We start from the raw sequence: 25,639 nt of genomic DNA on the forward strand, positions 1-25,639 counted from the left end.
GTGTCTGAGGGAGATAAGGAGAATGCCCACAGTGCCAGGAGGGTGAGCACAGCAGATCCCAGACATTAAAACCAGGCTGCTGGCCCATCTTCTCACGGCAGAGCTGCAAACATACAAGGGAAAACCTCAAAGGAGAAAGCAAGGAATGGGGCAAATGATCCTCAGCCTAAAGGTTCATCAGTGTTTTATGCTCATGGCTAGAAAACACTTCAGGGCTGTATTTTCCAGGATATGGAATGGCACAGGAAAAACTAATGACACAGGATCCCTAATGACATTTTAGCCCATGAATTCTAAGCACATGGGAGGAAGCAAAACTGAAACAGAATCAGATGCTGGGGGACAAACACCTGGAGGACTGTGCACCCCCCTGAGAGTGGCCAAAGCCTTCCCTGATGAGCACAGACTGACAAAGCACACAGCTCCACACTGGCTCTTGCACATGGATGTGTATTTTAATAAAAATAATTCTGTCAATATACAGCAGAATGTCGATTTCTTTACCATATTTCCAGTATATTTTCATAGGCTTTTTCTCAGTTAAAATCCACCCCCCCAGCCCCTTTTTTGAAGTTTTCATGCGAAGCATCAGATAACTTAATTCACAAATACTAAGCGTAGACTGAACCAATGTGCACAGTTTGTGTAATGTCCACGTAGCCAATGTTGTACCCAAGAGGTGAAACTCCCTCCCAAGGGCCTGGAGAAGCCTGGGGTGGCACAGGGAGCTGTGCCCAGCCGTGGCTGCTCCTCCAGGGCTGCCGGGAAACCTGCGGAGAGCTCGCACCCCGTGCTCCAGCTGAGCATTTCATACCTGAGTTTTGAGCAACCAGCAGGAGAGGAGAGGAGAGTTCACTGCGTGCTGGGCAGGTCCTGGGGCTTGCACAGCTGTGTGTGAGAGCTTCAGGGGCTGCAGCCTCCTCCTGCCTCCCCCACTGCACAGGCAGGACAGAGACACGATCCCAATCCAGCGCCGGTGCAGTCCTTGGGCTGGAAGTCACCATACTTGTGGTTTTCAAATTTTCTTTAAAATCTGGATTATCCCCAGAGCTGCTGCTGCTGCTTCTCCATTCTCCAAGTCTAAGCCTGTGAGAAGCCCAGCATACAAAAATCCCTCTGTGCTCCCTTCTGGAGGAAGGATGTGGCTGAAGTCCTCCCGAGCAAAAACGTCCAAGCACACGCCTGGACCCAAGTGGAGTGACCAGAGAGAAGGTGTCTGCCTGGCCATGGGACCTTCAGCAAGGAGCAGAGGTATGCATGGCCTCCAGGAATGTTTCTGTGGTGATGTGAGTGTGAATTCCACACAGGACTTGTGATTTAAGCTTCCCTCCTGGAAATAAGGAGCTGGCAGGACGTGTGTGTGCTCCTCAAGCCTGGATGATGCCCTGGCTTGCTGGGCACTGCTCCAGCTCAAGCTGCAGGCTCTGAGCTTTGGTTTGGGATGTGGGGAGAGGGACAGACATGCCAGGTTCACTCATCCATCACCTGCCACCTCTTGTTGCAGGGGAGGATGGTGGAGAGCAGCTAGAGCTGTCTATGGAAGAGGTCTCCAGGCTCTCAACTCCTCCCTTTTCCTCCCAAATCTGCTGTAGCTCCCCTCACACAGCCCCAGCAGCACTTCCTCCAGCTCTGCCCCTACACAGCAGATGGGACAAGGCTCACAGCCACCTCTGGATCTGAAGGGTCCCAGCAGCACCCAGCAGGTCCCCTGCCACGTCCCCAGGCAGAAACACCTTGGTACAGCTGGAGACCCAACACTTGCTCCCTACCTGCCCTCTCCTGCCCCACCACTGAGGCTGCTCTCACCCTGGCAGGGCTGAAGGAAGATGCTGCTCTGCAAAGGGCACTCCTGGGTGGAGCAGGAGCTCCTGCTCCTTCTCCCAGGCTGTCACCAGCTCATGGGGCATCACTGCACCCAGACTGGAGTGAGGGACCTCTGTCTCTGCCACAGGACAGTTCAAGTCTGCACTGCTGCTTAAGGGCAGAACTTTTGATCCCACGTGGTGCACCACACAGCTTCATGGCACTTACACACTGCTCTGCAGCCTGGCTGCCACAGGCCACCTTCTCCATCAAGCCAGGAGAGCAGAACTCTGAAATGTGTGTGACACACAGGTCACCTGTTAACACAGACAGGTACCAAAGCACAGCTGCAACCCAGCCTGGTTTCCTTGCTGAAGGAGGAGATGCTCATCATCCCTGCTACCCAAGGTGGAAAATGATACATTCAATCCCTAAACTACCTCCAGCAGCTCTGGTTGCTCCAGTTTTTCAAGGCAGCCTCAAGAACAAAGCTATTTAAAGAATGGTAAAGATGCCTTAATAAAATGTGAAAAACAAGGACACAGCTTGAGGAGAGATTGAGATGTCACTGTGAAAAAGAGAAGGAAGGATATGGGAAGATCCCAGGTGTGGGTAACCATGAGGAATGATACCAGCAGTTTCCTACAGGCTCCATAGTAAAACATGGCTGTACTGAAGGACTGCTGGGAGCAGGGACCAGGTTGTTTGAGGCACTTGGAAGAAAAAAAAACCCAAATCATTTTTATAAAAGTAACTTTTGAATTGCCATGTAGCCTCTAGTTAGGTGTACAGCCACATTCAGTGTTACAGACCCCATTTCACTTTAGTTCTGTTCTTAAAAACTACTGCAATAATCCAAGTTTAAGCCAACATGAACCATCAAAGAGCAGCCAGGGAGATTCAAAGGCAAGAGGCTTTGAAATGCAACCTGAGAAAACCACATGAGAAATCCCATCTAGGAATCAGGGGTAGGTTGGGACCTACATCCCACCACAAACATCCTTATCCTCCCCACACTGAGTCATGGCCACATCAGTCAGAATCTGAGTACAAGAAGCAGAAACCACTGGTGAAACCACCAGAACACTTGAAGTAAATTTAAAAAACCCAAATAACATCCATCACACATTTCTTGGCACCAAAATAACCAGATATCCAGGAATATCTCTTGGTTTGGTTTTTTTTTCGGTAGCGAAACCAAAATTTAAAAAGGTGCTCCAGGACAGTCAGCAAAGCTTTGCTGAGAGATCAAATGGGGCATTAATATGACACATGATGAAGAGACTTTGATTAAAGAAACTACAAAGAGAAGGAACAAAAACCCTCAGAAAGATAAAGATGGTGCTGCTATGAAGATGAGAGGTCTGACTGCAGCCAGACTGCTGGAGTGGTGACCAACAGCAGAGGAAGCTGCTAAAAGGGGAAGGCAAAGCAAGGTCCTGGAGTAGCTCAGCATCCAGAATGAGCCCAGCAGGGTGCTGTCAGCCTGAGGAATGGAAAGTCAGCATGAGAATCCCACCAGGCAGAGCTCTGGCACATCTGGGACCTGAGGCCTGGGGAAGGAAACCTTTGCACTGAGTTATCTCTGCACCTGCGGCAAGGCTGGCTAAGATCCACCAGCAGAGCTGGCAATGAACAGATGAGCTGTCAGGCACAGGAGCTGCTCTGGAGAGGAGCTGCAAGAGAAGCCCCAGACTGGGAAGTTAAATTCTGCTTGGTGCAGCCCTCTGCCTCTGCCTCCTGGAAGAAAGGCTGTGCCAGAGCTCCCTCTGCTTTTTGCAGCTGTCCCAGTGATCTGATTAAAGCATCTCCTGCAGCTCTAAGCCTCCTGTTTTCTTTTCACTGCCCCTACACACTGCACACCTCCACCAAAAGGCAGGGATAATGTTCCCAACCACCTCCAGCACCAACTGCACATTCACTGCCACAGCCTGTCCTGGCACCTGCCCCCTGCTCTGCCTTCATTTCAGACCTCATGTGCCAGCTAAAATCCATCCTGCAAACCCAGAAAATCCTTAAAGCTTTGGGCTGCTGCTACTGTTCCTCTCAGTGGCACAGAAACCCTCTTGGTGCTTGAAGCCCTGGCACAGGCTAGCCTCCATTTTAAGGACAAACCTCAATAAAACCTGTTCATCTTTCACTGACCTTCCAAAACATTCATGAACAGCAGTAAAATTCATGTTTGGTTTGAGCTCCCTTGGGTCCTTCCCAGAGCTACTGACCTAAAATTAATTTGGTGCAGAACCTGCCAGCTGAACCTGCCATGTCCTAATGGTACAGCAGAGGATGCAAAGCACACAGTGCTGCCTGGCCAGGTAACAGAAGCTCAGAAACACTCCCAGGTGGTCTGAATGCTTATCAGCACTCAAGTCCCTGGGCCTGGCACACAGCATGGACACATCAGTCCATTTTACTCAGAGGTTACTCACCCACAGATCTTTGCTGGTCTCTTTTGGGACTGGAACTTCAATAATTATCTAAATAATCCCTAAACAAACACTGCTGCTCCTTTCTGAAAGGCTCTGGTCCCACAGAGCTGACCCCAACCTGCAACCTGACCTCAGTTTGTCCCACCTGCAAGGACAAGCACAGCTCAGCCCAGGTTTCTCCAGACACTTCCAAAATTTAGAAGTGCTCATTTAGATCAGTGTTACAGAGATGGGAGAGGGCAGGAAATACTGTTATTACTGAGTTAGTGGCAGAGCCCTCTTCCATAGAGAAAAGTGTGGGATTTGTTATTTAATTAAAAAGTGTCAACACACCAGGGCATGCCCACGGATGTTTCTGGTGAACTCACATGACCTGGTTCTACCATACAGTGGCAGATGACTTCATATTCATCATTCCTGTCCCTCCAGCTGTTCAGAGAGCTGGATTTAACTCTTTCTCAGGGCTGTGAGATGCTTCTACAGCACAATCACCAACACAGGCAATGTTAATCTTCTACTCTTTCTACTCACAAAGCCAAGATTGAGAGCCTTGGGCTCTGAAAAGAGGCACCATGAAGGACCAGGTTTCATCATTAGTGTGTGACAGGACCTACCTCACCTGAGGGGCTGTATGGTGAGTGTGGCTGGGACCGAGTCTGTGGGCAATAAATACATCAATGACCTTGTGGAGGTGGAAGAGACCTTTTTAATAAACATGATTCAAATAAAATAAAAAAAAAATTCCCTCTGAACTGCCACTGTGAGAAGAGTTCTGATTACTAGCACGGATGATGCTGTATGTGCACGATGGAGGGAGAAGGGAAGAAAAGAACAAGCTGTCACCAACTTGATGAACTTCCTCAGTAAATCAGCATAAACCAGCTCAGCAAAACTCTCCAGATAAAACATCGGTGGAACCATGAGAAACAACTCAAATCAAAAACAAAAAAAGAGAAAAAATCCCTACATCAGAAGGTGCTACATTAGAATAACCAGCGAAATACTGAGCGCAGGGAGACGGCTCAGCCCCGCCAGGCTCCCCGGGGTCACAACAGCCACACAGCGAGGGACTCGCTCCGTCCTGGCACGGGCAGTGTGTGTGTGTGTGTGTGTGTGTGTGTGTGTGTGTGTGCTACAGGGGCTTGTGGCAGGGACGAGGTGGTGGTGCAGAGTGGCAGCAGCAGAGGGTGAAGGGCAGCACTCCACGGCAGCTCCTGTCAGTGCAAATAATCGTCCACTCTGGCGAAGGAGCAGGAGCCCAGCCCCACGCGCGCCATCAGCCGCAGGCACTCCGAGGCCTGGCCCAGGGCCAGCATCAGCGGGGGCTGCTTTGGCAGGTTCTGAGATTCTGTGGGGACAAAGAAAAAGCTGCTCAGAAGAGAGTCAGGCTGGTGCTGGCTCACCTGCACTCAGGTTTCTCACGTCCCAAGCCCAGATCCCTGGCAGAAGGTGCTGGATCTGCAAGGAAGCTGCTCCCAAATACTGCCAGCTCTGTGCTGCTGCTGCTGCACACACAGCCCAGCAACCATGACACATCCCACAGCTCAGCAGGGCCTTTGACAGAGTGCTGCTGTGCTGGCCAGAGCAACAAAAAGGCAATGAAGCTACTGCTGATGCTGCTTGCCAGAAAATCCTTAAAACATGAGACATCAAAGCATGGAGGAATAAGGGAAGGCAGGAGAATTTGGTCCCAGCTGGAGGCAACCTCTCCGTTTCTCCCATTTGTGCAAGGCTGCACAGCAGCCCAGGCCCTGGATGAGCTCACTCCCTCATCACCATGCCTTTACAGTGGCATATGTTTTCTGAGGGAACCCTCAGCTGAGCTAGACAAGGTGTCTGGTAACCTGTGTGATGCAGCATGTCCAGACATCACATCTCCCTGGTGACAACTTGTCCATGCTCCTCAAGCAATGGACAAACAGCTGCTGACTGTCAGGGGAAGGGACTCTCCTCCCCAAAACATGCAATTTCTGCTCCTCTGCTCAGTCAGAACATGAGCACTCATGGGCATGTCCATCAAGTTGTTCCTTTCCCCAGAAGAAAATCTCTAAATCTCCTTCTGGAACATTCAGTGTGAGATGCACAGACCCCATAGGAAATCTGCCTGGGCACAGGGAGCCAGAGTATGCAGAGGACTCAACTATATTCCCTCCTAGAAAAGAGGATGATACCAGGGCTGAACTCTGCTAATCCATACAGCTGGAAAAGAGCCCTGGTAAAGTCCACACAATGGTTCAGGTGAGTTCAGAGCATGAAGGGAAATGCACCAAAGAGATCTCAGTTTCTTCAGAAAGCAGGGGAGGAAAATCCTGAGGTGCATCCTTGGGAGCAGCATTGAGGAATATGCAGGGAAGGGAGTCAAAATGGGAGTGTATCAGGGAATCTGCTCTCTGCAGGCTTCTCTCCAACTCCCCTTCCTGCACTACTGCCCTGACAGTCCCCAGCAACAGAAAGAAAGGCCAAAGCTGAACACAAATATTTCTGACAGGCTTGCCTGCCACAGGACAGCCCCTGAGAGCAGGTGTGTCTTGGGAAACACTCCCACAGGAAGCAGATCTTACCCAAAATAGCACTATTGAGAGCAGCACACACAGGTTCCCTCTGGATGGGGTCCAGCTGTTGGCCAACAGGGCAGTTCCAAGGGTCTGAGTAAGCTAACAAGCTAAAGGCATCCTGGGAGGGAACAGAAAGGCACAGCGAGATCAGAAGGGCTGCAAACACACAGAAAAACCACCAAATCCAGCTGGGGCACCTCCTGCTATCACCACAGTGAGAGGTGCCCACCTCCTGAAAAGAAATGGCCTTTTCCTCTTGGCAACAAGGGACCACAGTGGCCACCAAGAGAGGAGGTTAGAGAGGATGCCCCCTCCACCTGGCATGGGAGCCAGCATGGGAAGGCAGGTGGAGAGAAGAGCAAGCAGTTGCTCCAGAAAGCCAGGCAGGAGCTGTGTTTCTTCTTTTGTGCTGAAAATTGGCTGTAGATGATCTACACTCATGTTTTGATCTCTGATCCCCACGTAGGTCCCTTCCTGCTCAGCAGGTGCAGAAGTGGGGGGTACTCAAGGGAACCCACAACCCCAGAGCTGGCCCAGAGAGCTGCTGCAATGCAGCACAAGGTCCAGGCTTACCTGAAGCATCTTTTTGTGCATGGTGTTCTTCCCATACTCTCTGCAAAGCTGCTCGCTCAGGATCTGCAGCTCCCGCCCGAACTGGATCATTCTCTCTGTGGCAGCGTGGTTCCCTCCACAGAGCTGCCTCTGGGGGCAGCTGTCTTCTAAGGAGAAGCAGAGGGGAAGGAACAATCATCTTGCATTCCCCACCAATGCCCACTGTGTGTCAGGATACCCACAAACTCCATTCTGCAGCAGGCAGCTGCTTCCCACCCTAAGTTTATTCCAGTGGAAGCTTTCTGTGATCCCTGCCCTACAACAGCCAGTGCTGGGTTTGTCACAGTGCCTGGTAGATACAGGGAAGATTTGAGCTCTGTTTAATGCCTGAGAACTACGTAGAAATCAAGCTCATTGATAAAATCCTGGGAGCTTGCCTGTAATCAATCTGTTACCGTTTCATGTGTTTAACACAGGGTATATTACCCAGAAAGCCTGGTCTAACAAATCCTGGACTCAGAAAACTTTCAGTCAGAGGCCAACATCACCAGCTCCCCAGTATCAGTGGCCACAAGAGCCTTTAGAACTGGATGAACCAGTTTCAGAGGCAGTGTAGCTGCTTCATCTGCCCCCTCCTGGCTAAAGCACCCACAAACAAGAGAGTCACGGCTGCCAGCTGTGCTGAGGCCACCCCGCAGCTGGACATGCCCAGCCTGGCACAGGAACACCAGCTCAGCTGGCACAGCTCAGCTCAGCTGCCCACAGGCACTTCTGCCAGGACTGCTCTGAGCTCAATTCCATGACCAGCACGGAACAAACTTTGACTCCTATTGTTCTCCCTGCTCCCACCAGCACTGCTGGGAGTCTATGAAAAGCCAGACCTAGTTTTAGCTCCAGCACAGATTGATTTTCCCCATGAAGCAGCCCAAAGTACATGCTTTTTCCCCACAATCCAATCACAGTTTTAACTCCTGACACCAGCTCCTGTCTCCCTTTACCCCTCCTGCCCCTGAGGACCTACCCATGCTGGACTCATCTGTCTGCAGGATCTCCTCATGTTTGTAGGTGCCATTCATTATCCTGGTGGATGAATTCTCCAGGACTCCGTTGGGGTAATGCTCAGCCTCCATTTCCATCTCACTGTCACTGAGGTGAAAGGAGGGAAGAAATTAAAATTAAATTTTAATTTCTAAATTAAAAAGGGAAGAAATGAAGAGTTTATATGCCAAACAGTGCCCAGCAAAGGCCAGCACACGAGAAAAGGTCCAGTTGGATTGCAGGGAGCCACAAGGTCCAAGTCAGTGCAGCAAAAGTTGTTGCAGGCTTCTGAAGACAATTTATGAAACAGATTTCTGTTCCCTAAGTGCCTGACATAATTCCAGGTGCAGAACATTTTGCATTTTCCCTTCAGGAAGTGGTGATCCTTGGGATAGTAAACAGCACCAGGTAACAGATAACACACTCAGAGACTGCAGGAGGGAAATCTTGGCTGTGATACATCCCCAGTCCTTGCAAACAGTGCACCACTGAGCACTTAAATGCCCAAGACAGCAGGCTGACTGAGACTGCTGATTAACTACTGATTAACTGAAATTATGAGAAGATCTTACTGGAACTCAGGCTCTACATTAAAAAAAAAAAAGAATGACAAATCCAGCATCATTAAATGATTCTGGTAAATTGAGTCTGAACAAGTGTTTCTCACTCAGTTACATGCTAGGTGGCTCTCCAGAGGTCACAACTGAGTCTGCAAACTGCGCTGCAAGCCATGCTCAGCACAGCACTTGAAGAATGAGTGCCAGCTGTAATTAGCAAGAGATTCTTTTAATCACAATGACACCCTCTGCTCCACTGAGGCCTCACACAGCCCTGCAACAGCAGTGTGGAGAGTGAGCCCAAAGGAAGCTCAGTTTTCAGCAGAGCTCACTCTGCTTCACACACCAGAAAAGGCAGCAGTGACTGCACTGAATGCTGGGTCACCTGTGGCTTCTTGGAGAAGGGAGGCTCAGTCTGACCTCTGCCACAGCATGAAACAAATCACTGCTGGCTCACCTGGGAGGAACTGGGCAACAGGCAGCCCAAGGAAACGACACAAGAGGTCAATGCACCAAGCCACTGTGGCCTGAGCTGCTGCCTCACACAGGACAGGGCAGGAAAGCTGCTCAGCAGGAACAAGTGCCTGGCTGAGGCAGCAGAAACAGCACCAGGCTGACTGGGAAAGCTTCTGGGCAAACACTGGGATGCAAAGGCTTCAGTGTGATGGGACAGCCTGGTGCCTGAAACAAGAGCATCATAATATTCCTCATGAGATGAGCTTCCAAGTGTGAGCCAGAACAGGCTCACACTTGTGTGTGCTGGGTAGATATTGTAGATAACAATGTTGTTCAAAAGGGCAGGACAGATCCCTTCTGGTTCCTTAGAAAGCAGACTGAGACTTTCCTCACCATGCCACCCCCCCTCAGGTGTCTCCAGAGGAAAAACAATACCTGGTTTCTTGATTACTCGTACTACTGTGCTGCTGAGATTTGGTAGAATCTGTGGAATTGGACTCCGAGTAGTTCACAGATGAAGGGGAAGAGGAGGAGGAAGATGAAGATGATGAACTCAGTGCTGGGTATTTACTGTGACTCTGTTTGCTTTTTGTGGACATGACTCCATTGCTACAGGTTGGACTATCTGCTCCTGAAAGCCAAGAAGAAAGAAAAATGAGACCAGACTGACAGTGTCACCCTGTTGTGGCCCCAAAGGAAGAAAACAAAATAAGACTGCAGATCTTAAATTATGGTTTATCATTCTTAAATTCAATGGGGTTTAGAGAAGAAACATCCACCTCTGACATGTGTTCTCCTCATGTGGAGACACAGGACCCACTTACTGTCAGGGTCTCCAGCTGGTCAGAGTGACCCTGAGAAGAAGAAGGAGTCAGGGCTCTTCATTTCCCGGTCTCAAGGGAAATGTATCTTATCTATAAAATTCTTTCTCCTGCCCTGCCAAGGTCCATCCAGCAGGACAGACCAGGCACTCTGCCTGCCCCTGGGCAGTGTTATGTCTTTATACTAAAAACTATGTATACAAAATTTACAATTACTTCCCAATACCTATCGACTGTGTTAGACAGTGAGCTTCTACTCTAAACCAGTCTGTAAATGCCAACATCACAGCAGAAGATGGAGGCCAAGGAGAAGAAGAAGGAGAAAGGTTGGACATGCCCAGTTCCCTCCATCCTGCCTCCTGAACCCCCATACCAAAAATCCCAAAATCTACTTTTCCATCCTGTGATAACTTCACTATTATTCTACCTAAAGTGTTGCAGCTTGCTGTCACAGACATCTTTTATGAAAAATCCTTTCCTTAGGATTTTTTCCTCCTGAGAAGCTGAGAGGCCTCAGAAACAAAGTGTAAACAATGATTATCTGCTGCTGTGGAATGCAACTGGTGGATCTGTGTTGGTTGTTACTAATTAATGGCCAATCACAGCCCAGCTGGCTCAGACAGAGAGTCCGAGCCACAAGTCTTTGTTATCATTCTTTCCTATTCTATTCTTAGCTAGTTAATATATATCATAAAATAATAAATCAAGCCTTCTGAAACATGGAGTCAGATCCTCATCTCTTCCCTCATCCTAAGACCCCTGTGAACACTGTCACAGCTTGCTGATCTTCATACAAGGTTGGTAATTTGCTCCACGGGCCACAATCAAACCCACAGGTGTTTTGGGCTCTGTGCCAGGGATTCTGGCACGCCAGAAGGACAGCCAGAGGGATGCTCTGGATGCCCCCAGCTTACCAGTACTGTGAAGGTGTGAGTTGGTGGATCCATGCCTGGGGCTCAGGCTGGGGGAGCCGGGGTAGCTGTCCTGGGAGCGGGGGCTGCGGGCGCTGAAGCAGCGCACCTCGCTGTCCGTGCCGTTCACCATCTCCACGAACTGCCGGCACCTGAGCTCATGGGAGCAAGAGGGACAGAGTGACAGCCAGCATGCTCAGCACTCAGCCTGCCTCAGGGCCCCACTGGGCAACTCCTACAAACTTCCAAAAACATATTTCAGGCTCCTGGTGCCTTTGTAGTGTGAGTGCTCTGATGATGCTACAGAGGGAGGAGTTTGGAAAGCTCGCTTTGATGCTAATGGATGGTGAGATATTCCCAAAAAAGCAAGTTTAATTCCACTGTGCTAAGAAAAAGCTGTTCCTTGGCAGCTTTCACCTCCAGCTCTTCTGCAGGTACTTCAATCTCAGGTTTTCTGTGATTGAAATGGCTCCTGTGGTATTAAAAAAATCTCTTTCCCAGCCCCACAACCAAAGAAGAAGTCAAGATTCAATTGTGGAGTGTTTTTTCAGGGAGAAGGTACTAAATCTGTCAAATACCATAATTCCTTCACTACTCCATCAACCTAAAAATACTGGTGGCCAATGGAAAATAGAGAAGGAAGAGTAAAAAATGCAATATCCACAGTGACAATGAGGACAGCTCCTCATTTAGTTTTATTGGGAATTGTCCTCATATGTGTCAGAAGTCTGGGGAGAACCTCTCTGTACAGCTGGGAGAACTGGGACACTTCTTCCTTTAATCCCTACCCCAGACAGCCTTTTCCATACACCTGCCTTTCTAGGAACTTCCACAGAGACTGACACTGCTCCAGCACTGCAAGATCTTCACAAGGCCAGTAAAGAAACTCCTCTGAAGGAATTTCTGGCAGTCACAAGAACTAAAATTCACCCACCTATGCCTGACCTCATGAGACAAAGCTATACTGGGTCTGAGCAGCAACAAAAGGGCTACATCTGTGGTCATACAAGCACTTGCAAAGGACTCCCAAAGGGAGCTCAAACAGTGTGAATTCAGAGCAAGGTGTGCAATCAGACTGGATGTTTACCCATGTTCTTATTCCCTCCTTAATCTACACATTTTAGCATTAGGGAGCATAAAGCTTTTCATACTTACTTTAACATGAAGAGCAGGTTGGGGTTATGTTCTAGGAGGCCAGGATAGAGCTGCTGGGTGGCTTCTATAGCCTCTCCCACTCTGCCTGCTAATACTAGCTTCTGTATTCCTGAAAGCAAAAGGAGACCTGGTGACACACAGGATCAGCCCACAGGAACAGCCAAAAGAGCTGCCCCATCCATTCCATCCAGGTCCCCAAAGCCACCTTGCACAAGGGCTTGGGAGAACTCAGGACCATATTTGGTTTATTAGGGGAAGGAAAAAAATCCTTATTTGGATTAGGGGGAGGAAAACCCTGTGAAAATGTGGAAGGATCTTTTAGTAGCAAAAAGCCATAAAGAGTAGAAGGATCTGAAGGATGAAAAAGGTGGGTTGGGGTGCTCTTTAGTCATAGAGCTCTGCAGCAATGGAAACAAAAGCAGGACATGCCAATTGGATGGAAACAAGGAGCCTGATGGGGAAGTGACAATTTCAGAGGGCAAATTCCTAGTCACCCTCAAACTACATTTTCTGTCTGGTTCAAGCTTGGAAGCAAACATATGGCTCAGTATGAGATAAATGGAGTACTCTTACAGGGTCTGTGGTTTTAAATCACAGCAATGCTTCCACAACATTCTTACCACTAAGCAGAAGTAATTATATAAAAAACCCCATGTTTTGAATAGAGAGAAGTACCAGCTACTGACTGCACTAGAAACAGCTCAGTGACTTGTATACTTGTAGGAGATGCAAAGACACAAGGCAGAAGACATTTATCATGCTGGGTTGTTCATGTCCCATGTAAGTCCCTCCAGCAGGTCAGAAGAAACAAGTGCAAGACTCAACTCGAGACCCCTGAAAGCTCAGAGAAGCTGCTGATCTACAGGGACTCACAATTCCTTTTTCTATGCATGCTTAGAGATAAAAATTAAATGTACTTAAAACTAAAACTGCATTGTTTTTCCAGTACTCCTTATGAACAGCAGAGGGAAGATTTGGAATAGCCCATGAGGTGCTTTGCAAGCAGAGCCTCTGATAACAACAGGCTGTGGCTTTTGCAAAGTGTTGGAGCAGTTGGAAGCCCAGTCTGGCAAATCTTCATTAACAATGCCAGTAACAAACTGCAATGACTTGTCATGTCTCCCACTTCTCAGTGTCTATCTGGTTGTTATTATAGCTGAAATCTGGAACCAAAGCCGTGGCTCTCACACCAACACAAGGGCTCTCATTTCACTCTCTTGCACGTCCATTTTCTCATCTCGCTGCTTCTGACAGCTCTGCTTTGCCTTGTTTGGCAACTCTCACAGATGTCATTCCCTTTTCTATTTCCCCCTCTTTTTGTTTCCCCATCTGTGTTTTCCTCACACCTTTTATTCAAGCCCCAACTTGAGGGCCCTGTATTCCTTCCCTCCATCTGCCTTGTCACCTGTCCTCAGCCCAAGGAGCCTGAAGCACCCCGTGTGTGTGTCCCCCTCCAGTCAGGCTCTGCCAGCTAAACCACAGCACTGGGAGCACTGCTGGGGCCAGGGCTGCATAATGCATGACCTGGAAAGCACCAAGCCCATCAGCACTCACAGGCAGCAACTGCAAGTTATTTAAGAGCAGAGTCCCCAGATGACCCTGACTGCTGGCTAAGCACATCAATGTATGGAGAGCAAGGCACAAAGGGCACAATGCTCTGGTACGTGACAGTCACACGAGAGCAGCTCACAAAGGGAAGGGAAATGTACAGGCATGTGGCCTGTATTCAGCAGCCAGGAGAATGCAGAACACACACCAATGTTCTGCCACTCTGCAGGCTGAGCCTGTGAATAGAAAAGTTAAAAAAAAAAAATGTACAGCAGGAGAAAGCTGCAAGCCTTATTCTGCAGGACCAAAAGTGCTGACAGCCCCAGCAGCCGAGAGATGAGCCACTTGGGAGCAAACAGCAGCAACCAAAACAGACACAGAGCACAAATTCTTCACCCAGTGTGAGCTTAACACATTGGCTGTGAATTTGAAAACCCCTCAGCATGTAAAAGTTACCTGAAATCACAATGTGCAGAGGACTGAAGAGTCCTTAACTGGGAGCTCCAGTGAAACTAAAGGGATGTGTCTGAGTCCCTGTGCCCAGGCTGATGGACCTGCCCCTGCTGCCCCAGCCTGCAGTGAGGAGCTCACACCCAAAGGGATCTCTGGTGCACAATGATCTCAGCTCAGTAAAGGCCAAGCAGAGCAGACAGGGACAGGAAGAACAGGGCAGTTCTCCAGGCAAAGATGCAGAGGGTGGAGAGCAGGCAGTGGTGATGGGAAAAGTGCTCCCAGCAGAGACTCCCAAGCTCTGTTCCAGGCCAGCAGAGTGCTGTGCACAGCTCTGTACTCTCATGGAGTGACCTCCACAGCACTCACTCCTCTGCAGAGCCCCAAAGGGAACACACCTGAGGAGTGACACCCCACAGACTTACTTTGCCTATTCTTTATTGAGGTCTGTTCTTCCTGGATTGTGGTGTCTGTGACTCTGGCAAAGGCAGTTGCTGTTGAACAGTACCCATGATGGACCAAATATGAGGAAACCATACTAGAAAAAAAGAAAATACAAAGAGATGACAAGGTACAAGTGAAACAGAGTCATCACACTGGAGCAAAAAGAAATCAGCAAAAACACAACAGAAGTTGCAGTTTCATTGAGAAACTCTGCTTGCTTAGGACAAAACCAAGGTTCTACTTCTGGGTCTAAACTCTGTGTATTTACAAGACAGACACCTGGTCCTCTGCAAGCAGCAGGGGGGCTCTAAATTCACTTTACAGAGTAGGAAAAAATGAAGAATCTCAATGCATATACAGTATTTATTTATGACTGCTGTCCAAGGGTCACTTGTAAGGGCTCAATACTGTGTTACTGCCAGTGACATCCTATAGAGACAAAAATCTGAACCTCAGAGAGGTTCATGGCTTTCAAGTAGATCTTAAAAAGAAGAAAAGATTCTAGTCCTGAATTTCTTCCATCACTTATTTGCCAGCAATTATATCTTTAGTATTCAATCTTCTTATGAATTCTGCACATTCACAGATACTTTAATCTGGTGACTGTCAGCATTGATTTTAAAAACATTAACACTCTTCAAAGTTGTATTTTTAAAAAATCTTGGGGGAGGGAGGAGTATCACTGTCAGAAAACAAAGACAACAAAACCATCTTCCTGAACAGACCATTTCTAACACAGGACACAGTGACTCAATGTTAATGCTCACTGGATTTTAACAAAATCTAAAAAGCTAGCAACAGGATTTCAAAGCTTCTCAGAATGAATCTCAAAACAGGCTTCTCAAGATGAAGCTAGCATTGATCTGATCAAAGCACACACTCAACTTGGCTACTTTCAATACAAGAAATTAGTATTTTATGAGTCAGCAATCATTCTTAGGCATAACATTGCAGGCAGGTGTGTAATTTTTGGAAGTTGTTTTAAATACAAGTGCTTCTGCCCAAGAGCTCTGTAGGAGCTCAGAGTGGTGACCCTGACAACCCCCACCCCTGTGCCTATCAGAAGAAAAATTTCTGGAGAACACAAGGAACAATTACAGGGATAAATTGGTCCCACTGCAGCAGAATCAACAGCTCCTGTTAAGGGAGGTCCTGGCTCTCTAATTTGGTCCTATTTTGGAAGGCAAATAGCAGCATCAATAACACTCCTGACCTTTGACAACTCCTGCCAAGTGCCCCCATCAAATTCCACTCAATCCTTTCTGCAATGAGAAGTGCTTTCAGTATTCATAAATTTATAAAATGCCATAATTGTGCTTTCAGTTAGGTTTGAAAGCCTTTGGTTTAGGCTGTTTCTTGCTCTTTCATTTCTGAATTCAGCTGGCTTACACACAGACTTTTCTCCTATGTTAGCAGTGTTTATGGTGTCTTGCCCCTCCTGCAGTGCATCACCCCAAAATGTCCTTCCATTCCTACAAGCTTCCATGCAATCTTTGGCTGAAAACAAAAACATTAGAAACAGCAGCAATCTACACAGGAAAGACTTAAACAACAGAACAGAGGATAAAACAATTTGAGCAAAATGCACAGAGTGGCAATTTTTACCATAAGAGACCACAAATCAGCACTTAAGAAGTATTTAAAGCTTAACAAGAGGGAAGAACTGAGCAGCAAGGCAGTGACTTACTTCTGCAGCATGGCTTGCCACTCTCCCAGCCTGTCTCCTATGGGAAACCGCTTAATGGTGCTCTGGATCTTCGCCCTCCATTCCCTCATGTAGTCCTCAATGTCAAACACAAAGGGCTGCTGCCCAAAGTTGGCATCCACGATCTCCCCTGGAGTCTGGAGACCCACTGTAGGGTAGAGGTTTGACTGGGAAGGAAGAAAAACAAACCTGTATTAAACACAGCTTTCTCCTCCAGTTACATGGTTTGGTAAAACCAAAGAGCAGCTCTTTAAACTGAAATAAATATTAATGGAATTGGAAGGGGCAAAAGCCCTTTGGGTACTTCTCAAGGAATCCTGTGACTTATTGTGCATTTATGAAAAGTTATTGCATCAAACCAGAACAATGGGTTCAATCCCCCAGCAGCCTGGGATCGAGGGCATGACTGCTGTCTGTGGATGGCACTTCTGGATTAGTTTTCTACAGTTTCTACCAAGCTTCAAGAGCCAGCAGATATTCTTATTCTTATTCTTATTCTTATTCTTATTCTTATTCTTATTCTTATTCTTATTCTTATTCTTATTCTTATTCTTATTCTTATTCTTGAGAGGTGTGTAATCTTAATCAATGGATCTCTGTATTCCCTCCTGTTTCAACTCAACTCTTTTATTCCTTGGGAATTGTTATCTCAGTCTTGTACATCTCTGATAAGAAGGGAACAGACAGTGGTGGGGCTCTGAGGTTAGGTCTTTGATGATCCCAAGATCCCAAGACATCCACACAAGAAATTACACTACTGATAGATTAATTTCATTTTAAGAATAAGTCTACAGATCCAAATGGAAGCTTTGACCCATCAACAGGACATGAGGAAAATAAAAAGGTTACCACCATGAAAGTATCTCTAAAATTCAGCCACTAATTTGCTTTTACGGATGATTTAATTAAAAATAGGTGTTCAAAGTGTATCAGAAGGTCTCTGAATTAATACTATATTAAGAATAAGCTTGTGGAGACAAATGGAACCCCTAAGCCCACTTGAATGTTGGGAAAAGAGAAACAGCATCAGAAGAGGTACAGGGGTGTCTGGTTCTCATCACTGAGCACATTGTTCAAAAGCACTGTCAGGTTACTGCTGTGCAGCACAAATTACTGCACTGTGTGCAAAACAGACACAAACTGCACAAACTCAAACTTCCTGCTCACACCCTTGCACACTCGTGCACACCTGCTCACACTCTTGCACACCAAAATCCCATTTTTCCAAAGCATGTTCCATTCACCCTCAAGTTACTTCTGTGCAGCACCAATTACTGTTGTGTTTGCAAAGCAGACACAAACCTCAGGAATTCTCTGCTTCACAGCACGCGCTGAGACTCTGCAGCCTGGGGGAAGAAATCTCTCTCGTGCCACTCAGGAACTGCCTGGTGTTGGGTTTTTTCCACTTTGCTCTAAAACACTGGAGCCAGAAATGGACACTGGGCAAGGCACAGGGACACCTGTATGGAACTGAGGTCTGGAAGGTGCCTGGCTGCAGTGCCTTGCTCAGGGCTGAGCCCATATCAGATATTAGAACAGCAGAGGGGCAGACCTCCCTCCTTAAGTCCCATCAGAAACCTAGGATGACCCTCTCCTCCTCTACAGCAAGAGACATGAGCATTCCTACAATTATCTGGAAAACTTCTTCAACTGATTCTTCCCTGTTGCAGAGATGAGGATGATTTAGGGCTGGAATGGGTTCCCAGAGCGACTGCAGCATTCCTGTTCTCATTTTCAAAACTGAACTGGTTAAGAGCCTGACCAACCTCCTCTACCTTTGAAATTACCAAACCTCAAACAACAAGGGAAAGAAATGAATCTATAAATACAGACTGGAAATGAAAAACAGAGATCAGGATGACTGCATTACTGGTGATGCACCACACCTCCTTTCCTGTTCCCACACCAAGGAAGTCTCTGGGTCAGAGAGGTGCAAAGTAAATACAGCATGATAAAGGAAGAGCTACCAGAGGAAAATGCTGTAATTAAATTTAGTTCCTCCATTCCTTCAAAACTGGCTGACATGGAAATATCTCTAATGAGGAATCAGATATTTTCCACAGTCCATACTTCAGACTTCTTATTATCTTCTCGTATCTTCAACCCAAGGGCTTCCAAAGCGCCAGGAATCAGACACCCAACATACTTGGAAGTTGGAAGCAAACCCCCCCCAATTTTGGCTATGCTCATCTTTGAGCAGAAGCTGCCTATCCTCTACATCTCTCAAATCATCTCTAAGGTAAAATTCCATTTTTCCATGTGGGATGTGTTCTCTCTGCTTAGCAGCTGCTGGGAAGCTCATGTATCTCCAGCACCCTGCCAGATGCAGGCAGACACAATCCCAGAGCCCACTGACCCAGGAGATGCTTTTCCTGCCAAGTTCCTCAGGAACACCTTCCCCATGACATCTGGCCCACCCCCTGCCCTGATGTTGGTCACAACCCCCACTGCTCATCCTGACCTGGTTTTTAACCCCCTTGTCCCTCTGCACTGATACAATCCCACCCTGAGCTCTTCTGCTTTTTTTCATCTCCTATTATTCCTTCAAACCCCCAGGCAGGATAGACCTGATCCAGGCTTGCGTAAATAAGAGTTGGGCCTGAGCACTGACTTAAATTGGCAAAAAAAAAAAAAAAAAAAAAAAAAAAGAAAGAAACAAAAAGAAACTCCCTCTTTTTCCTCTGTGGGAATTCACTCTTATTTCAAGCAGTTATTTTGGTTTTAACTTCAGCCTGTGCTAAGCCAAAATGTGTTTTTTCCTATCACTGTATTTTTGTACAAATGGAAACACCCTTTAGAGGAAACTGAAACAAGCCAAAGCAAGTATGTTTCAACATCTGTGTCTCTGGTTTTCACATTAAAGTATCCATTTCAACTTCCTAATATTGTGAATTCTGCAAAATATTGCTTTCACTATTTGCCTCTGAAAGGGGAATGTTGGAACAAGCATTTCAAGAAAACTATTTCTAATCTGGCAGTGTTTTGAAGGGTCAGCTTAATTCCTTGTGTAACCTCACTGATGTGCCAATCCTAAAATTTAAGCTTAAAAATTGCAGAAGTAAGGGGGTTCACTGATGTGTGTTACCAGTCAGCTTCAGCACCCCTCAGGCTGTGATGCAAGGAAAAGCTCTCCCTAAAGTCCCCCTGCAGGGGTGAGTAATGAGGAACGGACCAGAGCCAAAAAATCTGTGTGGAGCTGCTCAAACCAGAGCACTTCAAGGGTCACCCAGGTAAGTTTGCTGTTCCCACTCCTGTTTGCAGTTAAATTTTCAAAACTGCAGCTTTAGCAGGTGAAGAACACAGACTCTATAATGGATACTTTCTTTTTATTAACCTTATAATCAGTGGATATTGTGTTTGAGCCTGGAACAGAGAACTATAAAAAATGAAACCTGCAAGTGATCAGCTTCATATTCTCTACTGCCTCACGAATTCTAAAATATCTGATAGACTTTAAACCAAAGTCTATCTTGGGTTTGGCATCCCCTTCTTTAGGAAATGTTGTAACCTGAACTGTTTGGAACAACCAATAATCCACGGGCCAAGGGAGCAAAAGGAGCACATGGAACACATTGGTACCTGCAAGGGTGAAGGAAGAATGCAGTAATCCAAGGGAAGGATATTGGAAAAGAGAATGCTGAAGTCAGCTGTAGGCACCCTTAGGAAGCTGCCAGCAGAGCAGCAGAGTGATTTAGCATATGCAGAGGGATGTCCTAGATCCATATGGAGGCAGAAGTCTCCCATCCTTGCTCACGTCCACAGTTAAGAGGTAAACAATCCCCATCAAGCTTCTTTCCTCCTCTTTTTGAAGAGGAATTATCTCATGAAGGATAATTCTCAGTAGTAGGAGGCCTACAGGGCATCAGCTATTCTCTTTCCTGGCCCAGAAAAGCAGTGTTATGGATTAGCTGCTGTTGTAAAAGCCAGAAGGGGATTTCCCCAGAAAACAGCTCAGCAACCTGGCTGGTGAAGGTTCAGAGACCATTTACACACCAGTTAACCATGAGGCATCTGCCAAAACCTACCCTGGCCAGATCTTCTCCCAGTTTCTCACTAAACATCTCTGCACAGCACACACAGACAAACAAGCCTGAGATCCTGTGAGGATGATCTGCCCAGACCAGCAAACAGCAGGACAGGGAGATGCCAGGGGCTCAGGAGAGTTCTGAGTTCAATCTCACTGGCACTGCAAGAGCTCAGTGCAGCAAACAACCTTCTGTCCTTCTGTCTGCTCTGCCTCCCCTGCTGCTCATCCCCTGTGCCCAGCAGAGACTCAGCACAGAGGTGGGCAGCTCACACATGAACATTAAATTCTCTGTCAGCTCACTGTGCACTCCAGGATCAACAGGATGCAAGTTCAGCTAAGCAGGACAGGGAATTTCAAGCTGCCAAATCTGTGCTGTGAAGCTGCACAGCAACACTTGGGCAGTAAATGAGCAGGGGTACATGTGCTGGACAGCCATTTCTGATGGACAGGAGCCTAAACTGCCATTGTCCAGCTCAACTTGGACAATGACATTGTCATTTGTCATTGACAACATGGACAATGTCTGCTCCTGCTGCAGAAGGAGAAGCAGTCTAACCAAATGAGAAGATAAAGTGGTGAAAAAGTTAGAAGGAATATGGTAAATCTGTGACTACTAATGCAATCTATATCCAGAGGGAAAACAGACAGCACCAAAAACTAAGGGGTACATCAGAGAAGCATCTTCTTGCTGTGGATGTAAGGTTATCACAATACCTCACTCCAAAAGGTTAATCTTCATGGAAAGGCAAACTATTCTTGTATTTTAATAAATTGTACTTGGACCAAGTGAATGATAACCCACATAAAGAGTTTCTGGTTTAGAACACACTGCAATGTTACCAAGTTCAAAGACTCCAGAACATAAAAAACCCCAAAACATCCTGTATTGACAGCTGATATGAAAAGGCCAATCAAATAACTGCAATTTAAGTGCAGGTTATATTTGGGATATGGCAGAAATCTGCAAAGCCCTAAATCCCATTGGGAAGGTGAACAGGGAGTACTAGACATTACTCCTCACAATACAAAAATTAGAGGAACAAGGTAAATTTTTTGCCAGGAAGTACAGAACAAAGCAAACCAACCTTCCTTACACACAACAGGGAAGTCAGCCAAGAAAATTTATCACTTTGGAGGCTTAAAAAAGTTATCAAAATGAAGAAATTTGTCAGAGGAAATTAATTTGGGGTATTTAAGTACAAAGACAGGAGTGCAACCTTAGGGACAGGAAGTCCTGTGTATGTGATGGATGCAGTGGATATGTTGGTGCATGCCTGACCTGGGTTTACCTTTTTTTCACTGAACACATTCTCCTTGTCCAGGAACACTTGGGTCTAGAAAAGAGGGAATATTTTCTTGTGCTTTTGTGAGACCTGACTAGACATGAGTGCAACTATGCACATGTTCTCCTCCTCAGAGTCAAAGCTGCATTTGGAAGACAATGACCTGTAATGAAGTTTGCATCCTTGCTTTAATTCCAGGAGAAGGAGCAATAAATTCTTAGAGGTGGTGAGGGATGAGAGGAGGCATGTGAGTAGCCCACAAACCCAGTCACAGGATTATGAAGTTTCAGAAAAAGGAGCATCCACATCATTCAGTAATGTGTGTTATCATGTTTTTTTTTTTAACAGGGCATCAAACAGAAAAAAAAAAATCACCCCCACACTCTTCCCCCTCCCTTCTGTTTGCATCCTTACTTAAAATACTGAAAATAGGTGTACTTACAGGGAGGTCTGTAAAGGCTATACCTGTGGGGGGAAAAAATATTAGAATTAAAAAGACAAAGGATTTTTTTCCCTGCTTGCCTACATCCTTAACATGCTACTAAACATTACTGCATTTCAAATCCCAGCTCTGACCCTGCATTTCACTGCTTCATGTATTTAGAAGTAACTTCCCTCCCCAGTCTCCTCCTCTGTAAGGTTTTGCATCTGGAGAAAGGTTCATGAAAAAGCCTAAATGTTTTCAACATCTCTCCCAAAAATTTGATTTTCTAAAAGCAGCTCCTCTTTCCTTTGCTTCTCCCTCTGTTACAAGGAAGGAGTTAGTTTTCAAGATTCACTTTGGTGTTAGAAAAAGAGTTTTAGTATAAAATTTCTTTGGTTTAGGCTGTAACTGATTCTTCCTATAAGCCAGAGAAAGAGGAAAGAATATTCAACGCTTGGCATTACAAGCTGCAGCCAGGAGCACCTGAGAAATTGTGCAAAGAACAGCCTCATCCTCAACTCAGCTGATACAGCTCCAAACAGAAAAGATGGGGAAAAAAGTGTATGGTTTCCTTTTTATTTACATCTGGCATATCTTTTATTTACATCTGGCAGATGTAAATAAATATAAATACAATACAATAAATAAAACATAATATCTTTTATTTACATCTGGCAGAAAAGAGGTATTTGAGGCAGACATTGCCTGTGATGTCTAACAGGGTTCTGGCTGGAGACAACACCCACCACAGCCAGGCTGCCCAGGCACAGCTCTGCATCTGATTTAGGTGCAGTTACTGCCCCAAAGGATGGGGCCTCTCCTCCCTCTCCTGCCACGGTGGGATCCAGCAGCAGCTCAGGGAGATGGATCAGCAGAGCCCCCCAGGCTTTGGGTCACCCTCACCAGCAGCACAGGGGACACTGCTGCCATCACCCACCAGGCTCAGCTAAATCCAGACTTCCAGCTGACATTCCAGGAGCCAAGGAAGCTGCAGCCCTTCCCCATGTGTGCTCCCCAGAATGCTTCCTTGTCCCCAGCCAGAGCAAGGCTGGTACCCACAGCAGGACACCCAGTTCTCACACACATCCCACCTCTCCTCCTTCCCTTCTGCCTGGCACTGGAAGGACTGCAGAAGCAGGAGAACACCACCCTCTGGTTTTAATTTTAGGACTACTTTAACCCAGAGCTGCAATGTAATGTTACCAGATCAGTCTGAAATGGTAATTTAAACCAGTTTTAGGAGTCAAGATAGGAAACAAGTTATTCAAAACAGCACAGACCTAAATCAAATGCTCGGAAAAAAATCCTGAATCTTTTACTAAATAAACAGCAAATAAAGATAAATTAACATCATGGCAGATAGTCAGTATGGTTTAATGAACATCCTGGCACTTTGGACCTTATTTACTGAGCACCTTTTCTACAATCCAACCAAAGATTGTGCACACAGGTGATGTTGAACACATGGCTGAGGAAAACATTCAGTGAGCATTTCTCTCACCTTGTCACTTTGCCCAGATACTGCTCCTCACTCAAACCTATTTTTCACTTTGCAATTATTTTGCTCAGCTGGATGAAAAGGTGGATGAAAGCTTGTTTTCCTACCCTTATGGCAGAGTGAGGCCAATCTCCTTGAGCCTGCTGTCCACTGGAGTCTTCTCTGCCCCCAGCACCTCTGAGAGCCAAAGGTGGCCAGGCCTGTGTATTTGTGTGGCTGGAAGCTGCTCCCAGCACCTGGACAAGCACTTGGCTTTTGAATGGACTACAAGCTGGGTGGAAACTGCTCAAAGTCCAAGAGTTGTCCCTCAGGGATCCATGGCAGGGCCAACACAGTTCCCTGTCTTCACCCATGACCTGGACAATGGGACTCAGTGCGCTCCCAGCAGGCTCACAGGTGTCACCAAACTGGAGGGCACAGTGCTGTAGCCGGAGAAATGACCCAGCACAAGGCTCCCAAAGCTCAACAAAAGCAACCTAAGAGCCCAGCCACCAGGCTGTGATACTGCCAGGAAACAAGACAGGATGAGGCTGACTGGAGAGAAAGATCTGCAGAAAAGATGCTGGGTCCTGCTGGGCAACAAGTAGAGCAGGAGCCAGCAGTGGGTCCTTGCAGCAAAGGACATCAACTACATCCTGGGTTTATTAGTGAGGGTGTAGGTTAAAGGATGGGATTTCTGCCTTCTTTTCCAACACTGGTGAATCTACACTGCAGTTATGATGTTCACCTTAGGGCTCCCCAACACAGGATACAGTGAGACTGGAGTGAGTCCAGCAGAGGCCAGCAAGACAAAGGGAATAGTCTCTGTTCAGTCTCAAAAGCATTAGGGCAGACACCTACTGCTGCCTACAACTCTCATACAGGAGGGTGTAAAAAGGCTTTTTCAGAGATGCATGCTGGCAGGAGACAGGAGGCAACATAGACAAGCTGCAACATGGGAAATTCTAATGAGAAAAATTCAGTATGGATTTTGGTCAAACACTGAATCAGGACCAAAAAACTCCCAGATGATCTCCATTTTGAAGACAGTAAAAACTTAATGAGTTTCTGAGTAACATGATCTAGTTTGGGCCTGCTTTCAGCAGGGTGTTGGATGCTTGACCTCCAGAGATCCCTCCCAGAGAAAATAATTCTATGATTCTATAAATAAACTCATTACATTGCTTTTACAATGAGACAAATGCATGTTTTCCACATTCTGTTATGTAACTCAGACTAATAAAATGCATTATGCAGACAGCACTTGGTCTGTTGCACAGACATGTCTGCTTAGAGTTTCTGCATCTGCACTGCTGCACACCTGCACCAGGAAAGCCAACAGCAGAAATGAAATAATCACAGCTTGAATGAGAAACTGTTTTCTTTCTCTGCAGCCCCTCCAAAGCCTGGATCCAGTTTAAAACCACAGCCTTCTAAAACACTTAAGGATTGGACAAACCAAGAGCTCAGGAAGCAAGAGCAAGTGTGTGAAGAGCAGGACATAAAGACATTAAATGAAGGTTCAGTGCTAGGGCACAGTGTGATTGACATTTTCACCTGCCAACCAAACAAAGGACTTCCACCTTCCATGACTGCACTTCCACATGATCCCATGCACAGAATGTCTTTGTGGAGCTTCCAGCCCATCTCTGCTCTCCACCAGCACCAATCACCCTTTCTGCCTCACAGCTGGCCACTTAGAGAATTCAATTTGCACAAGACAATGTACATTTGGTAATCAGCCACAGCACTGCCTGCACAGCAGGGAACTCCTCCAGCATCTGTTTAGGGAACTGAGATCCAGGGAATCCTTAAGCACTGCTGGTGGATTGCAATGAACACAACTCCTTCAGCAGTGTGGGCATCCTAAAGAGCAGACCAGGAAATGCCAGCCTAGGAAAATACTTGAATATTCTCCAACATGCTGCTGAGGAGAAGCACTGTCAAACCCACATAGCTCTACATGCCCTTGGAAACAGATCCTCCAATCAGGCCACTGGGTAA

At 46.7% G+C, this 25,639-nt stretch overlaps 1 protein-coding gene across 2 annotated transcripts in view; it reads right to left on the bottom strand.

Annotated features, from left to right (window-relative positions):
* Positions 1–436: 436 nt before the first annotated feature.
* Positions 437–25,639, bottom strand: part of RANBP10 (RAN binding protein 10) — a 63,338-nt gene continuing 38,135 nt past the window's right edge. The window contains exons 5-14 of one of the 2 annotated variants that reach the window (XM_063167996.1): positions 22,177–22,199; positions 16,407–16,591; positions 14,701–14,813; positions 12,278–12,386; positions 11,126–11,274; positions 9,826–10,021; positions 8,361–8,485; positions 7,361–7,506; positions 6,794–6,905; positions 437–5,580 (exon numbers count right to left, since the gene is read on the bottom strand). In XM_063167996.1, the coding sequence (XP_063024066.1) occupies positions 5,450–5,580; positions 6,794–6,905; positions 7,361–7,506; positions 8,361–8,485; positions 9,826–10,021; positions 11,126–11,274; positions 12,278–12,386; positions 14,701–14,813; positions 16,407–16,591; positions 22,177–22,199 (1,289 nt within the window). In that variant the 3' untranslated portion in view covers positions 437–5,449. The remainder of the gene's footprint in view (positions 5,581–6,793; positions 6,906–7,360; positions 7,507–8,360; positions 8,486–9,825; positions 10,022–11,125; positions 11,275–12,277; positions 12,387–14,700; positions 14,814–16,406; positions 16,592–22,176; positions 22,200–25,639) is intronic. The other variant, XM_063167998.1, reaches the window with a different exon arrangement.

Source organism: Melospiza melodia, chromosome 13, assembly GCF_035770615.1.
Source record: "Melospiza melodia melodia isolate bMelMel2 chromosome 13, bMelMel2.pri, whole genome shotgun sequence".
In the NCBI taxonomy this organism is placed as follows: domain Eukaryota; kingdom Metazoa; phylum Chordata; class Aves; order Passeriformes; family Passerellidae; genus Melospiza; species Melospiza melodia.